This window comes from Podarcis filfolensis (assembly GCF_964270895.1).
Source record: "Podarcis filfolensis genome assembly, chromosome: 5".
Lineage (NCBI taxonomy): Eukaryota > Metazoa > Chordata > Lepidosauria > Squamata > Lacertidae > Podarcis > Podarcis filfolensis.
This window is the reverse complement of record NC_139608.1, coordinates 8,800,373-8,818,425: the sequence shown is the minus strand read 5'-3', so window position 1 is coordinate 8,818,425 and position 18,053 is coordinate 8,800,373. Positions and strand designations below refer to the sequence as shown.

At 45.2% G+C, this 18,053-nt stretch overlaps 1 protein-coding gene across 10 annotated transcripts in view; it reads right to left on the bottom strand.

The window, feature by feature from the left end:
- The window catches only part of MCF2L2 (MCF.2 cell line derived transforming sequence-like 2), a 227,602-nt gene that overhangs the window by 138,208 nt on the left and 71,341 nt on the right, over positions 1–18,053 (bottom strand). For all 10 annotated transcript variants that reach the window (XM_083612712.1, XM_083612717.1, XM_083612719.1 and 7 more), the window contains 9 exons: positions 14,734–14,853; positions 13,236–13,352; positions 10,588–10,737; positions 8,980–9,104; positions 7,790–7,904; positions 6,189–6,308; positions 4,976–5,167; positions 2,558–2,749; positions 1,593–1,770 (listed from right to left, as the gene is read on the bottom strand). In XM_083612712.1, coding sequence (XP_083468838.1) covers positions 1,593–1,770; positions 2,558–2,749; positions 4,976–5,167; positions 6,189–6,308; positions 7,790–7,904; positions 8,980–9,104; positions 10,588–10,737; positions 13,236–13,352; positions 14,734–14,853 — 1,309 coding nt within the window. The remainder of the gene's footprint in view (positions 1–1,592; positions 1,771–2,557; positions 2,750–4,975; positions 5,168–6,188; positions 6,309–7,789; positions 7,905–8,979; positions 9,105–10,587; positions 10,738–13,235; positions 13,353–14,733; positions 14,854–18,053) is intronic.

Genomic DNA, 18,053 nt, shown 5'->3' with positions numbered 1-18,053 from the left:
CTCCCGTCCTAACTTTGACATATGTTACAACTTCCCTATACAGAGGGAGCCAAAAAAGAAAGAGAAGGTCTTTCCCTCACTTCTATTTTTAAAATAAACATTCAAGGTTGTAAGAAGCTAGTGGCTTCCCCAAGAGACAGCAATGGAATTCACATCTGCAGCATTTCCTGAGTCAGCTAATCTCCCCCTGGCTCTTTCTACTTTCATCTTTGCTCCAGACGCTTTTCATTAAGCGATTTTCTTTCCTTTTTGCACACCACCAACAATGTGGGATGCCATGATGGATCCAACAGGCAGCCGGATATTTGGACATGGGATATGACTCGCTTCGGGTTTTATTATGCTTAGAAGGACTGGACGGACTCCAGCTGTGTTTCCCTTCAAAACGAAGCTGCTATGTCAGCTTCCGGGAGCCGATTGGTGCAGCTGAACTGCACAAATCTGTGGATATGGACTTGAGCACACATGCGTGGTGTTTGTGGCATGCTAAAGGAGTTATGACATTGCTTCCACATGCATCGTAAATGTAGCTGAAGGGCAAACTGGGTGCGCAGAAGATGGCCTCAGCATTTCGGTGCATGGATCCATTCTATCTAGACTCACACTCCATCAACAAGGTTGCTGCGGGTTATCCCAGCTCTTCCTTTACAATCCTTTTCCCAGCAGGCAAATACTTCTTTGTTCCAACAGGTCTTTGGCCACTAAGTGGCTGTTCTGGCAGGGTTTCCTGAGGGTGGGTGCTATACTTTTTCTCCCCTTATGATTTTAAATGGCTTGATTGATTCTGCCTTTCTCCCGAGTGTAGGGACCCAAGGCGGCTCGCAGCATAAATTAAAATGGACAGAGCCCAAAGTACATACAACAAATAGAAATTTGTAATGTGTACTTTGGCTCTGTCCATTTTAATTTATGCTGCGAGCTGCCTTGGGTCCTACACTCGGGAGAAAGGCGGAATCAATCACTTATAAATGCCAGCCCCCCAGAAGTGCAGGCATGTCTTTCAAGCCTTGGATTCAAAAGTAAGGGACAGAAGGCCCACTTAACACCCCATTCTGTGCCATACCTAATGTCTATTGTTATTATTAACATTATTAAAAGCAATTTTTATTGGTTTTAAGAAAATGCAAAGATTTAGGATAGTCGTACAATGTAGCTTACAAATCTTAATCAGACATTTTGTTTAAAAAATGTGCAGTACAAAAAAAGCAATAAACAAGTGGTCAGGATCAGAGCGGGGGAAAGGGACTGTTCGGCGCATATTTAAACATTACAACAATAAACAGAAAATGGAAAGTCATGTTTTGAGTTTACACATTGGTATAGAGAGACAGCATATAGGAAGAGGGAGGATCGTCATATGTATTTCATCAAACCAACCACAAACTTCTGAACACTGGGTGCGGTTTCAAATGGTGCGAGTCATCCTTTACGTACTCAACAAAACCATACCATCTTCCAAAGAATTGGTTTCTTTTGTTTGGTTCTCTTGCAACTCTTAATTCACAGGTAACTTTTTCCAACAGGGCTCTTTCCTACCCTTTGTCGTGCCATGCTAACATGATAGACCTGGCTAAATCTTTCCAGTGCCTTACCTAACGTGGCTGGCCGGATGCTTTTGGGTGACGCTCGCTTTGGTGACGACTCGGGATGTGGGGCAACGGGCTGCACTGGGCGGGTCTGCTTGGCTGCCAACTTCTTCAGGCTCACTTGCCTCTTGTCAAACATTTCTTGCACATCTTCCAGCTTTTGTAGAACTCTTTGGGCATTGCTCTGGTGGAAGAAAGCAGGTGCAGAATATCGTTATGGGTTTGGCGGAGGGTATGTTTGTCAATGTGGATGACACCCTGAACCCCTTCCAGGCCTGCTTTGAAACTGTAAGACGAAAGCAACCAAACCAGTTCCTTTGTTAAACTGATGGCTTTGGCTGGCCAGTTAAGTACTACTATTTACCATATGCACAGAGGTCCGCTCTGTTGCTATAGACACAAATGGATGAGCCTCTTCTCACCTCTTCTAGGAGGAAGAACAATGTGCCAAGGGGAATTGGGCATGTGGGAGTTGTGTGTGAGAGATGGATCTGCTCTTTGCTAGACTTGCAGCGCCCCTGGAAAACAAGCAGGGAAGAAGGATCTGTTGAGGTGGGACTGTGGACCCCTCCATCCTATCCTCAGGTTGCACATGTTTGTAAATAATCCTAAAGACTCAACAGTCTCCATTGACCTTCACTCCAAGGAAACCAAACCTGTATAAGCACTGGAATTCCTGCACTCCCTCGCTGTTCCGACTTTCTTGCACCAGAGAGCTTTAACCCACTTTAATGGGGGAATCCCAAATTTCCGGAATGAGTTTGAATCCCTCTTGCAAAATACTGGCAGGCCGGAGGCAGCCTATGACTTTGAATGCCAGAATCACAAGGGGGGAAAGTGCTGTTGCCCTTACGTCCAGCTTGCGGGCTTCCCAGAGGCATCTAGCTGGCCACTGTGGGAAACAGAATCCTGGCCTAAGCAGGAAGACCCTTTGGTCTGATCCAGCAGCCAGGCTCTTCCAGTGCCCTTACCTTGATCTCTGGCGTCAGAATCGTATCAAACTGATTGTAGAACTCCTTTGCAGTCAACAGCTGGTGGTCCTTGGCGGTTTCCAGGAATCTCTCGATGTCACAAAGTGCCGTTTCAGCTCCCTCTTGAGACTGACACTTGTCTACAGCTTGGGAAGCTAAGAGGTAGATCCCAGCTTCACACCATTGGCTTGCCTGAAAGGAGGAAAAAGTGTGCTGTTAAAAACGTCTAATGTTAAGGAGTCTTCAGTCTTTCTAGTCTGGGCAAAGAGCAGCCCAGTGAAAAAAGTGGAGGGGGTTCTTGTACCTTTAATAAGTGCATACCTTCAATGCAACTATTAAATGTGCAGGAGCTTTGTCCTCTTTGGCTAACCCACATGAGCAGCGGCACTTTTTGGGAAGGGCAGGGGGGCAATCCAACACCATTGCTGTGTTGCAGATTCCACACATTATTCCTCAGAAGGACCTATGTGTTGGGCCAACTCACTGGTTCTACACAATGGCTGCATACACACCATACATTTAAAGCACTGCTCCCCAAAGACTCATGGGAACTGTAGTTTACTCATCACAGAGCTACAATTCTCAGCACCCTCAACAAATTACAATTCCCTGGATTCTTTTTTGGGGGAAGGGAGTGCCTTAAATGTACGGTGTGTACACAACCAGTGATTCTTGGTATAAAAAATTAAAATCAAGAGTACATGCAGGGCTTTTTTTCCAGCTGGAACTCACCAGAACTCAGTGAGTTATCTCCCGCTTGGACTACTGCAATGCACTCTACGTGGGGCTACCTTTGAAGGTGACTCGGAAACTACAACTAATCCAGAATGCGGCAGCTAGACTGGTGACTGGGGGCAGCCGCCGAGACCATATAACACCGGTCTTGAAAGACCTACATTGCCTCCCAGTACGTTTCCGAGCACAATTCAAAGTGTTGGTGCTGACCTTTAAAGCCCTAAACGGCCTCGGTCCAGTATACCTGAAGGAGCGTCTCCACCCCCATCATTCTGCCCGGACGCTGAAGTCCAGCGCCGAGGGCCTTCTGGCGGTTCCCTCATTGCGAGAAGCAAAGCTACAGGGAACCAGGCAGAGGGCCTTCTCGGTAGTGGCGCCCGCCCTGTGGAACGCCCTTCCAGCAGATGTCAAAGCGATAAACAACTACCTGACATTCAGAAGACATCTTAAGGCAGCCCTGTTCAGGGAAGTTTTTAACGTGTGATATTTTACTGTATTTTTGGCTTCTATGGAAGCCGCCCAGAGTGGCTGGGGAGGCCCAGCCAGATGGGCGGGGTATAAATAATAAATTTTTATTATTATATTATTATTATTATTATTATTATTATTATTATTATTATTATTATTCTGGCACCACTCAGATGGGCGCCATTCCCATTATAAGAGAACAAGGGAGGCGTTCACTGTGAGTTCTGCCACCTCTTTTTCTAGAAAAAGAGCACTGAGAAGAAGTATCCCATAATAATGACGGAGGGGAGTGGGTAGGCATGGAAACAAAATGCTTGGTGGGCCTGAGGCTTCATTGAGAAGTGCAATGGGTGTGATAGGCGATGGGCACTGTGGTGATCACACAGGGTCCCCGGACGTTTAACAGTCTATTGATCCCTATGCCACCACTGTGCTTGCTTCCCTGGTGCCACCACCCAGTTACTCTCTGGTAAAACACTGAGTCCAGACAGTTGTTAAAAGTGAACCAAAAAACCCCAAGTTTATTTTACAGACATTAACAAGTTTATGGTTTCTCTGATAATATTCCTGTCAGTATCTTAACTTTAGTTTCTTTACCGGCCTATACCTTCCTAATACCTTCTGACTGATGATCTCAACTGTTTGACTGACTCCTCTTAACACATTCTCTCTCACACCAGACTAGCCCAACCCACACTTATCTGTCTCTTCTAACTCTAGACTGTCTTCTCCACCCTAACTCTAACTCTCCCCCCCCCCAAAAAAAACCCCTCTGTGCTTAAACCTTATACACAGTTAACTGCCCCCTGGGTTCCCATTGGTTAATCATTTTACAATTAGTTAACCCTTTCCCTATGAACCCAGTATGATGTCACACACCTAGGAGGGCAAACGCCACAGGCACCAGTCCTTTCCCCTGCTCAAAGTACACCTGCATAATATGACGCCTGCACTTCATATTTCAAAACCTCCCAGCCAGAATGCTAAAGTACAGAGAAGCCTTCAACAGGAAGCCACTGATTCCACAAAGAAATGGTTCACAAAGACACTGGTTTCCGACAGTGGGTTTGTGTTTCCTATTTGTGTGGCTGCCTCTTTGGTGTGCATCACTTGCCTGTTTCATGCTGCTGTCAGGTTAATCTGTTCATCTTCAGTTAAATACTATGAAAAATCAACATTCCCTGCCCTTGTGTCTGCTAGTTTCACACTTCTTACCTTATCTAATTGTTTGTGCAATTCCAGCGACTTCCCTAAAATATCGTATTTTTTCTTGGTCTCGTTGGCAAAATCATCGCAGATGCGCCTGAGTTCAACACACTTTGGTCTAATGGAGTCAACTGCATAATGGTTGTTTTGGATCAGCTGGTCTCCATGGAGCGCTAAGGACTGGGCTTTTTCCAATGGCTCCTGTGGGAAAAAAAACATAACATGAAAAGCATTTTTAAAGGTTTAAGATATTATGAAATAAGGTTCAGGTGAAGCGGACACAAAGGCAGTAGTCCAAGTGGGAGATAACCAGCGCATGCACCACTCTGGCGAGACAGTCTGCAGGCAGGGAGGGTTTCAGCCTGCGTACCAGATGGAGCTGGTAGACAGCTGCCCTGGACACAGAATTAACCTGCATCTCCATGGACAGCTGTGAGTCCAAAATGACTCCCAGGCTGCACACCTGGTCCTTCAGGGGCACAGCTACCCTATTCAGTACCAGGGTGTCCTCCACACCTGCCCACCTCCTGTCCCCCAAAGACAGGACTTCTGTCTTGTCACGATTCAACTTCAATCTGTTAGCCGCTATCCATCCTACAACCGCCTCCAGGCTAGCAACTCTCAATGATAACAACAGAAGAAGGGCCAGGGACACATCTAGGCTTGCATCTTGTTCTCAAGTGTGACCAACTAGATGCCTGCGGGAAACCCTCAAGCAGGACCCATGCACAAGAGCACTCTCCTCACTTCCTGTGCCTTCCAGCAGTTGGTATTCAGAAGCACTGCTGCCTCCAGGTGTGGAGGCAGAGCCAAGCCATCATGACTCGCAGCCATCAACAGCCCTCTCCTCCATGAATGATGAAGAAGGCCTTTTTGTCTGTGCTCCCCCTGCTGGCGTTTGGGCTCTTGGCAGGTGCCCAACTTTTCCAGCTCTCGATGCTGGTCCTGCAACTAAGTATTATAGCTGCATTTCCTCGCCACCAGCCTTTGCTGCCCTGTCTCTTCCTCTCACACCTCCCCTCTGTAGTTTCTGACTGTAAGTGCTTTGTGCCAGGGGCCTATCCTTTTTTTCTTTTTCGCTTGTGAAACTCTGCAGTGTGCCCCGTACTTTTACAACGCTAAAGTAAACAAACAGTTTCTGATATCTGTGATGCACTCTTATAAGGTCTGTAGCTTGCTTTGCTTTTATAAGGCCTATAAAACAAAATTAAAGCAGGCAAACCTGTCCTCTCTCTTCTAATTGCTTCCGCTCCTTCAGAATGTTCTCCACGCGGGAGACACTGTCTCCAATATCTGTGAGACCTGCCTGCACTTCCATCAGGTTGTCCAGGGCCAGTTTGACCTATAGAAGAACATTTGCAAAAAAACAACACATACGGAAGAAATTAACAAGCTTCCTGGCTGTTACCTGGTCATAATTAAGGCCATTTAGAAATGGCCATAAGAATAGGACACTACTTCTGCTGATCATTTATTATGTATTTGCCTGTTCCTTCAATTTCCATACTGCAAAGCGCACAAACCTATCTATGTGATGTATAAAATAAATATTTTAAAGCAATACAAACCGTTTCTACCCTGCATTTTAGGATGGATGTATATAGGATCATCATATGGTATGTGCAATCATCTTCTGAGACTCTTCTTTATGAGGTCTGGGGAGTGGCAACTGTGGGGCCTTCTCTGTGGTGGCTCCCCATTTGTGGAATGCTTTCCCCAGGGAGGCTCACCTGGCGCCTTCATTACATATCATTAGGTGCCAGGCAAAAACATTCCTCTATAAACAGCCTTTGGCTGATTAAACAATCTAAGACCTTTTAAACTGGAGGGGGGTATTACTGTTTTGTTTGTTATTATGTTATGTATTTTTGTGTTTCTATACTGTAAATCACGCTGTGATCCTCAGATGAAAGGCGGTATATACATTTAATAACTAAAAATAAAATAAAATATATACCCTTGGAAGGTGGTTTTCCTGTACAATAACCATATGGTCTTGCAAAGAACCATGTTACGGGCTCAGTTAGCAAATATAAATTACAGAACACAATTGTGATAAAACAGAATTCCAAATTATTAAAATAGCATCTGGTTATGCTAAAACAGCACCAATAAACATAACATCAAAATATTAACAGCTAGGCAGGCATTTGAGAAAACAGAGCTCTACATTTATTTTTATTTATTTCACAAAATTTATATACCACTTGATTGTAGAAAACCTCAAAGCAGTTTACAAATTTCTCCAAATGCAGAGTAAATCCAGGCTTGCTGCTGAGACAGCTGACTGCAGCAGAGATAAACCATCTGGGTCACTGCCTATGCATTATGCCTCCACAATGTAATGTGAATTGTTTGACATATGCCCCATGGGGTCATGGGGTTCGAGCCCCGAGTTGGGCAAAAGATTCCTGCATTGCAGGGGGTTGGACTAGATGACACTTGTGGTCCCTTCCAACTCTATAATCCCATGATTCCATGCGTCTTTGTCTGTGAATTTCATACAAGGCACATATTAACTGGAACCAAGACTCACCACACAACAATATGCTAAACCTGACTGGTGAACCCATTGCTTGGGCCAACAGCAAATGTTTAGGAAAAATTTCTTTCGGCTCAAGGGACTCTGAATACACCTTCCTTTCCAAAGAGCTGTCCAAACTCGGTTATGAACATTATGTATAGCACTTGTAAGGAGGCTGCATTTTTATACTTTATTGTGGTAAGAATGCTTATCACCCACAACAGATATTTCACTAGGAGGAGGGAATGGGGAGGGGGGGAGAGCCATTCTAAAAATTGTGCGGGATAAATCAAAAATACCTCTCTGAAATCCTGCTCAAAGTGTCGGAGCTGCAAGCACTGTTCAAGTTTTAGGTGGTGTTTGGACCAGAACTGATCAAAGGCTCTCTCTGTTTCGTCCAGCTGAGCTAGCAACCTGTTGAGGCAATTAGAGAACGGCATTTGATTTGGGTAGGCAAATGCTTCCCTCAAATTCAGAGCAATGAGATCAAGTAGAACCAGACGAGGGAGGAGCAGTAGCTCAGAGGTTGGACATCTGCTTTGCATGCAGAAGTTTCCAGGTTCAATTTTCAGCAATATCCAAGTTTAGATGGGAGAGACCCTTGTCTGAAACCGTGGAGAGACACTGTCAGGCAGTGTGGACGTGACAGAGCCAGAGGGCCAACTACAAACTATGTGCCTTTCTCTTGCTGGTTTCCCACAGGCATCTGGTTGGCCTCTGTGAGGACAGGATGCTAACTAGGTAGAACACTGGCAGGCTCTTCTTATGTTCTCTAAGAAACAACACATGCAGACTTGTCGACAGTGCAAATTGAAACTGAAGACAAATTCACGCTTTCTCAAGGAGACCATCTTGGCTGTGAAATTCTGGAAGACCTGCTCCCTGCCTTGCAGGCCTTTCCCCACCTGGCCTGGGAGGCTGAGGCCCTGACTGACTGGCCCTGACTGACTCCAGCTACAAAAGCTGAGGTTAATGAAGATACCAGAGACATAGCTGTCAACGTCTCCCTTTTTTAAAGGGAAATTCCCTTATTCCGAATAGGATTCCTCGCAAGAAAAGGGAAAAGTTGACAGCTATGGCCAGAGACCATCTTGGCTGTGAGTCCTTGAAGGCTTGCTCCCTGCTTTGCAGGCCTTTTTCACCTGGCCTGGGAAGCCAGAGCCCGGACTGACTCCAGCTACAAAAGCTGAGGTTGCTGAACAGACTCTTGGGCTGGGGGGTTGTTTAGGAGGGGGTTGTTGCTGTTATTGATATTAATTGTTTGTACCTTTATTTTATCATCTTATGATTTATGTGGAAAGGGTTCAGTTTGGCTGTGTACGTTTGGATGCTTTTATTGCTTATGACTACTTCTGTTACGTTTGTAATTTTCTGTATCGTTGCAAGCCGCCTTGAGCAAGGTTTCAACTTTGGAAAGGCAGCATGCAAATAAAATGATCGATCGATTGGTTAATCAGAAAGCTGGTTAGAAGCTGAGCTCTTCTCTGACCTTTCCACGGTTGCCACGTTTTCAAGCTCGTCTGGGCTCAGTTTGCTGGTGGCACTGCGGGTGACAGGCTCTCTGATGCAAGTCAGCAGCGTGGCCCCTTGTTTCACCGCAAGTTTCAGCTCATCCTGTTGAGAGAGGCGGGGGAGAGAAGAAATGTCCTCATTTCATCAGAATATCCCATAATATCGCCCGGAGCTGCTAGGGCTAGGCCTAAGGACTACCAGATCTGTACACTGCTGCCCTTTCTAACAAGTCACTGAGAACACAGGTCAAAATGTTCCTTAAAGGTAAAAGTAAAGGGACCCCTGACCATTAGGTCCAGTCGTGACCGACTCTGGGGTTGCAGCGCTCATCTCACTTTATTGGCCGAGGGAGCCTGCGTACAGCTTCCTGTACGCTGTCCAGTCATGTGGCCAGCATGACTAAGCTGCTTCTGGTGAACCAGAGCAGTGCACGGAAACGCTGTCCAGTCATGTGGCCAGCATGACATTAGAATGGCAGTAGGTGGCTGCAGCCAAGGGGGGTTCGCTTCCTGGTGCATCACAGCTTGTTCCCACCGCTGTCACCATTTCTCTGGCATCAGTTGGGTCCCCTGGGCTGGGCCATAGTCCAGCCACTAATGGTGGCACTGGCATTAATACTTTGTTCTGAGTTTGACAGCCTAATTATTCCCAAGTGTTGGCACTGACTAATTGCATTATTTTTAACAATGCTAAAAAGAGCCACAGTATGTGGGTGCAATAATTATCCGGAAACACTTTAAGAGGTTTCTGCGAGGCCATCCAAGAAAGCAAAAGATTACTGGAGAACTGAATGCTGAATTACATACCACATACAAAAGGTCCCAGGTTCAATCTGGGAGGAGTGTTTTAATTGTAATTGCTTTTAGAATGTTTTACTTCTTTTATACTGATTTTTTTTGCTTGTTTTTGTTTTTAAATTGTGCATCAGTTTGGCCCCCTCAGCTTCTTGGGGAGGAAGCACGGGATAGAAATTCAGTAAAGAAAGACTTGAATATTTGGAAATGTGCTTTTTCCTGTAAGACCGATTGCAGTCGTTAACAGTCGTCAACAGGCTTACCACACCTATCAGCCAATCACCCAATCCCACCACCCTTCTGAGTAATACCCCTCCCCACCCTCTCACTATATATAAAGGTCTGGTGACTTCTGTTTCAGTGTATCTGAAGAAGTGTGCATGCACACGAAAGCTCATACCAATAACAAACTTAGTTGGTCTCTGAGGAAGGAATTTTTTTATTTCTTTATTTTGTTTCGACTACGTCAGACCAACACGGCTATCTACCTGTAACTGGAAATGTGCTGTTTTGAGAGGAATTTTATTTTGTGAGAAAATGCTTTATTTAAATATGAACTTCCATGTGTGTGTTTTTAAATTTGCAGATTAATGTGGTGATGAGACAGAACGGAGTTAGGAATGAGCACACACAAAAGTGATGCAGCTGATTCACCCATCTCTATCTCCAGCCTTTGGACCTGACCTCCATCCCAGCAATCTAAGGATGATCTGGAGGGGTGTGCAGAAATGGCAGGCCTTATGCGCTGAACGCCCCCTTTCTCCCGGCATTGGAACTCTGCGCATGCTCACCTTCAGCTTGTTGTGCTGCTCTGTGTGTGAAGACAGGAGCTCCTCCGTACACTGCACATCGTTGGGAAGTTCCGTCTCCGCCAAGTCCGTTCCAAAAGTCTGCAACATCTGCGCTATTGTTTTCACAGTCATGGCGAAATTCTCAATGGCCTGGAAGGATTTTAACAATAATAATAATAATTAATAATTATTTTTATTTATACCCCGGCCTCCCCAGCCAAGGCTGGGCTCAGGGCAGCTAACAAGCAATAATAAAAACAAGTTGAATGAATACAACTTAAAAACAAGATTAAAATGCAACAATTAAAATATTGAAACATTAAAATATTAAAATGCAGTCTCATCACAGGAGGAGAAAGGAAAAAGGAAAAAGAAAGAGGGGGAGGGAATCAAATTGGCTCCAAGCCAAAGGCCAGGCAGAACAACTCTGTCTTACAGGCAGTGCAGAGAGAAATCAGATCCTGCAGGGCCCTGGTCTCATAAGGCAGAGCGTTCCACCAGCGTTGAAAAGGACCTGGCTCTGGTTGAAGCTAATCTAACTTCCTTAGGGCCCGGGACCACTAGGGTGTTGCTATTTATGGACCTTGAGGCTCTCCGTGGGGCATTCCGGGAGAGGCGGTCCTGTAGGTACGAGGGTCCTAGGCCGTGAATTTTGCAGGTGGAAAGACTTTTGAAAATGCCCAGGCCTAAGTGCCAAGCCCAAGCCTGGAATACAGAATACTGCATAAAGGGAATAATCGCACCCCCTACTCTAACCTGCTTTTGCCTCTGGCCAAATCGACCACTTGCCTGTGGCCCCCAGAAGGGATGCAACCCTCAGGCTGAAAAGTTTCATCACCCTTGATTTAGATTGCTACTTATTTACTCCTTTCCTATCTCTTCATACCTCCAGCTAAAGACCAAAGCATGCACAATAATAGATGGCTGGGATTGTTGCTAATACGCTTGTCCTGTTTGCGTACAAAGTGAGGGGCAGGAGGGTCTAATTTTAACATCAAAAGGGCTGTGTAGGTGTGGGGAGCCAAATCTCCCCTTGCCTCCCTGCGCTCTGTCACTTCAGATTCCTTGAAAGTTGGTATCCATCTTTCTCCAAAGAATGCCTCTGGAGTTGAAGTCAAATTGCTGCAGAATCACAGCGCCTGCTGTGGCTGCAGAGACCAGTAACTCGTGACTGCTGCGTCCCACATTGTTTTTGCTGCATTAGCAGCACCAAAGTGACTTCCCTGGGGCACAAGCCTGAGCAGTGTGTCTTTGGTTGCCCAGACAGCAATACCCCACCCTGCCTTTCTGATGTGGCCCAAAGGAAAGGAAAGCAATATATCTGGCACCAGTTTGGCTGCAGGAATAGCCAGAAGGAGGCGTACAAGATCCTATCCGACCATCTTAGAGATTCCTTAAATGAACTGACTCCTGTGCCAGAAGTGAGACAGTGTTGGAGAAAACTGCCTGAAGCGGCAGAGCGCAGGAAAGGAAGGTGGGAGAGGTTCAGTTCCCCTCATCCATGCACCCTTTTCGAGTTAAAATTAGACCCTAGTATCCCCTGCTTTAAAGGTGAATGCAGCAGATAGCAAACCAAGGGAACTGCTCTTATCACGCCTAATTTAGCCCTGAAATTTATTTTGTGCACACTGCAAGATTGATCAGGGTAAAGACAGAATTAAAAAGGTACTTTCAGAAGAATATGAAAATAAACATGATGACTTAAATAAAGTGCTCAGATGTTATTTTTAGAGGTCACGAGTCTTTGATCAAATTCAGCTGCTATGACAAAGGACAGAACAAAATATTCTATCAAAGATATATGCATCTTGACATCTCCTTTTCTCTTGATGCAATGGGAAGGTTGCCCTAGATTAAGGCATATTGCCTTGATACCCTACTAGTGTCAGGTGACAAATAAAGGAATCACCTTGCTAAATTCAACTGAATACGTACAAAAACTGAGGCTGCTGAACAGACACTTGAACTGGGGTATTGTTTAGAGGGCTTGTTGCTGTTTTTTTGTATCTTTATTTTTAGTTCTTATTATGATTTAAGGTGGAAATCGTTGACTTGATTGTGTACTTTCTGATGTGTTTTATTGATTGTTTATGAGCACAGTTTTAACTATGGTAAGGTGGAATACAAATAAAATGATGATGTATGTATGTATATCTTGCATAAATTTAATAAAGTTGCATTTAAAGAGCTTAAATCATTTCCAGTTGTAGGATATTTTTGATGAAATGTGACATTTAAGAGTTATCGAGCAGTTTTAAATATCTTCCAAACAAATTTAAAGTGTGTATGGAAATTGTATTTTTGGTATAAGCATAGTATTTTTAACAATAACATACTAATCATCTGCAGATGACTTTTTGAAAATGTTGCCTATGGCCCCAATTAAAGAGACATATGTTTCTTAGAGAAGGAAAGCAAAAACTGGATTTTATTTTAGACGAATTGTCTGACTTTTGTCAGCCCAATAAAGATGACCCAAGTTTGTTACTATTTGTTTCATAACCTGCTACAACTCACTTACCTACCACTTTCTTTAATAAAAATGAGGAGTGTGGGGACCCAGAACCAGTCCTTACCATTTACAAAACTGTTTACATATTTACATTTTTAGACATCAGAGACAGAAGAACCAAACAGGTGTAACTTACAGTCCGATGATGTATCCACTGACTGTGTCCATATTCCAAGGTTCCCCCTAGCTCCCGGGTAAGCTGACTTTTGTCGATGTAACCATGTAGGTCGGAAACCGAATTTAACATGATGATCTGCACCAACAAAACAAAGACCATTAGCAGCACCGTGCATTAACCCCAGTTTTGTGGCATCCCTTTATTTTCTGTCAATTTAGCATTATGTTATTAAACTTTGTGGGCAGATCTTTGAAGCTCTGATACACATGCGAAACTCCTCAATTCAACTGATGGAGCTGTGTGTATGCATCTGAATATACATAGGGTAAGCAGCTGCCTGGGTGATTTTCTATTGACCACACGCCTGACATCCCTCATGTCATGTTGCTCATCCTCTTCATTTTTCCTCCTCCACCTTTACTCCTACTTCTTCTTTTGCTATCCAACCATGCCTTGCAACAATGGCCAAATCTGGCAAACGTTAAAATATTTGGTCCAGAATCAAACCTGAGCAAGCATATCAGTGTGACGTTAACATATGAGAGTGCTGGAGGTGAAATAGTTAAACAAGTTACCCAATCAGAACCCAGGGGGTGGAGTCAGAGGGACTATAAAACCAGCTCTGGGAGGGGCAAAGGGAGGAGTTTGTTAGGAGTTCGTTGGGAGTTGGGTAGTTGGTTGGAGTGGGAGTGAATTGGGATAGAGTCTGGGGGAGGTTGAGTTAGTGTAGCGAAAGAAGCTGAGTCAGGAACAGTTAAGGGCTAGGAAGACAAGTAAATATCTGAGAGGTGGTTTAGTGAGTGAGAGCAGGTAGCGGAAGTTATAGGTCTGGATAGGCACCCCATGAATGTAATTGACAGATACCATTTATGAAACCACACGCTTGTTAAACTACAATAGATAAACAGAAGTTTATGTTTCAATTTAACCCTGACTGGACTCAGTATTGTACCAGGTAGGGCCTGGGTGGTGGCAGTGAGAAATAAAGTGGTGGCACAGGGATCAATAGACGGTGAAATGTCTGAAGACCCTGTGTGATCGCCACAATCGGAAATAACTGAATTGCATGCATTGCATAATTTATCTGGAGTGAAGGAAAACTGTGTTTCTCACATTTCTCACCCCTGTTCTAAGTTACTCAGAGAGGCATCCATGGAAGCTACTTCACTTTGCTATCACAACAACCTGTGAGTTGGTTAGGTTGAAAAATAGGAGGAAAAACTAGACATGACAGAGGAGATAACAGCACCTCCTACAATCCAGAATTATACTGCCTCATTCTGTCACTTCATTCTGCACCTGGGTTCTTTGCAGCCCCCTCCTCAGTGCAGCTGAGGAACAAACAACCAAACCCTTCGTGATCAAAGCAAAAGCGTCGCAGGAGCCTGTCTCTGTTCCCTGGATGATGTCGCTCGCGAAGCTGCAACTTCCAGGGGGAAGAGGAGGAGAGAAAGGGATCCTGCTGACAGTTAAGAAAGAGAAGATGCACAAGACAGCAAGGAAGAGAAGTGCTTACCGGTACCTTCATTTTAAAGTCATCGCGATACAGTTTGATGCCAATGTCAGCGATTGCCCTTTGGATGAAACGGGACGGCCGCAGGACGAAGACCAACTGCAGGTTGCCTGGAAATGCGCCCTGGAAGAGGCATGGAAGTGTGAGGCGGTGAAGAGGATAGAAACTGCCGAGGAGGAGGAGGACATGAATGGGGGACAAGATCCATCTGAAGCCATTGTGCTATGGAAGGTCTGTGAGCTCTCTGGGTCATCTCTTTATAGAATCCCTTTTGGAAACCCAGGCAAAATCACAACCCCGTATGAAATTATTTTATTAGTTGAATTCTGGGAGGAGGAGCCTTAGTGTTATGCAGTTCTCAGCATGATCAACCCCCAGGCCAACTCTCGCTCTCCAGACCACCCCTCGAGGAATTGCTTCCTATACTGCTGTGTGTGTGCAAGAGGCAAAAAGATGGAGTAGCCCAGGGAGGAAAAGAGCCATGCAGCCTTGCAATGCTGTAAGCTCAGTGGCGGAGCATCTGCAGGCTGAGACCCTACCTGCCCGCAGACTGTCTCGCCAGAGTGGTGCATGCTTTAGTTATCTCTCGCTTGGACTACTGCAATGCGCTCTATGTGGGGCTACCTTTGAAGGCGACCCGGAAACTACAACTAATCCAGAATGCAGCAGCTATACTGGTGACTGGGAGCAGCCGCTGAGACCACATAACACCGGTCTTGGAATACCTACATTGGCTCCCAGTACGTTTCCAAGCACAATTCAAAGTGTTGGTGCTGACCTTTAAAGCCCTAAATGGCCTTGGTCCAATATACCTGAAGGAGCATCTCCACCCCCATCGTTCTGTCCGGACACTGAGGTCCAGTGCCGAGGGCCTTCTGGCGGTTCCCTCGCAAGAAGCCAAGTTCCAGGGAACCAGGCAGAGGGCCTTCTCAGTAGTGGCACCCGCCCTGTGGAACGCCCTCCCACCAGATGTCAAAGAGGAAAACAACTACCAGACTTTTAGAAGACATCTGAAGGCAGCCCTGTTTAGGGAAGCTTTTAATGTTTAATAGACTATTGTATTTTAATATTTTGCTGGAAGCCGCCCAGAGTGGCTGGGGAAACCCAGCCAGATGGGAAGAGTATAAACATATTATTATTATTATTATTATTATTATTATTATTATTATTAATTTGCATGAATAATGCAATCCAGGTTCAATCCTCAGTGACTCTCCAAGTAGGAAAGCAGTGGTGTAGCATGATTTGCTGGCACCTGAGAGGCAGAACGTGGAAGTTGAATGGAGCCTGCCATGTTAGCCCAGCTCTTGCCACAGATGCTGCAACAGTGATGCCATCCCTGAGCTGCTTTGCAAGGCTGATGCGAGCCTTGCGAAGCGGCACAGGGCTGGCAGGGTGGCATGAGCAGTCCCCCCCCAGGAAAATGCCCCAAGGGCCACCGTGCTGGTAGCCTCCCCCGCATGCTATGCCCCTGTAGGAAAGACTCTCTGCCTGATACCTAGGAGAGTCACTGCCAGTTAGTGTGTAGACAATACTAAACTAGAAGTACCAATGGTACTTCCTATTTTTTGTTCTGGCTCCACCCACCGCTGGCCCCCATTGGAAAAACTTACCCACTCCCGATTTAATTATTGGTTTATATATGTATTAATTACAGCATTGTTTCATGTACAGTGGTACCTCTGGATACGAACAGGATCCGTTCTGGAGCCCCGTTCGGATCTAGAAACAAACGTAACCAGCGATGGCACATCAGCGTACGCACGTATCGCTTTTCGCCGCTTCTGCGCATGCGCGTGACGTCATTTTGAGCGTCTGCGCATGCGCAAGCGGCAAAACCCGGAAGTAACGCGCTCCGTTACTTCCGGGTTGCCACGGAGCGCAACTCGAACGCACTCATCCCGAAGCACATTCAACCCGAGGTATGACTGTACAAATTAATTTAAATATTCATATCTCACTTTTTTGCTCTGTCTTTAATTATGTATATAAATATATTTATATGCTGCTATTCATTAAAAAAAAATCAGAGTGGTTTGTATCACTAGTACACAGAACCATAAGCATTATGCATAGAACCATCTTTCCATATGGCGTTCTGGATGCACATTTTTAGCTGAATTTTAAGAGGGCTCTTGCCTGCCCAGCCACTGCATTTGTACCAAATCAGACGTCCAGAAGAGGACAGCTTGCATCAGAATATAAAATCCAGAAAACCATCCAGAAAAAACTATCAAAGCAAATTTGTCAATGGTGAGACCACAGATACAAGGTGCTAAGGGACCACCATGGCTCCCTTCCCCTTATCCCATCCTTCTGTCAGTGATTGAGGCTGCTTCCACGCTCACCGGGCATTTCCTTTAGAGTAGACACATTTGGCTCCCTCATTTTTAATAGGACATCTCCCTCTCATGTTTCCTCTGTTCAGCTTCCACTTTGTTTGCTTTTCTGCAGCTCAGATGGAACCCCATGGAATGGAATAGCCGTACCATTTCCCCAGGTATAGATGGCCACCAGACTGCTATTCTGGCTGCTTAGATGGTTCCAGCCACTTTCCAGATTGTGCTATAGCTCTCAAAGACTGGGCCTCCTCATATGAACTGACCCAGAGCTTGTGACCATCATCTGAGGCCCTTCTTTGTGCGCCCCCTCCCTGGGAGGCCTGGAGGATGGAAACAGAAGAATGGACCTTTTCAGTGGTGGCCCCTCATTTGTGGAATGCTCTTCCCAGGGAGGCTCGCCTGGCACCCTCTAGTTTTACACACCAGGAAAAAGCTTCCTTTTTCTCTGTTCTTTTGGTCCTTAGTTTGAAGGTTTTTTAAAAAGCATTTGTGGCCTCTTTTGGTGGCGCGGGATCTGCTAGAGCCCTCTTTTATTTGCGTAGATGTGCTTGCTTGTTTTTTACATTTTTATTTATTGCATTTATTGTAATAGGCTTTAGTATTTCTACTGTGTTATGTAAGTCAATTTGAGCGACATTTATGAGTAAAACAATTAAGAAATTTGAATAGCGGCAAATATAAATAATAATAGTCCAATATACGGAGGACGCCAGATTGGCTCACGCTGCTTTATAAGACCATCTAAAAAGTACTTCTGTAGCTTCATCATATTCTGTCCAAACCGTTTCCCTACGAGTTGCAGGTATGGTTGCCAACTGTATTTCTGCCTCTGCTCTTGTACCATTCATGCTTGAAGTCTGGTTTGCACATGCAGCAGAATGCAATGGAAAATGAGGCAGCTAGAGTCCCATGGACAATGTAACATGGGAGGCCAACATTATGCCTACCCATGGCACTCTTTGCTTTTACTTTAATAAAGCT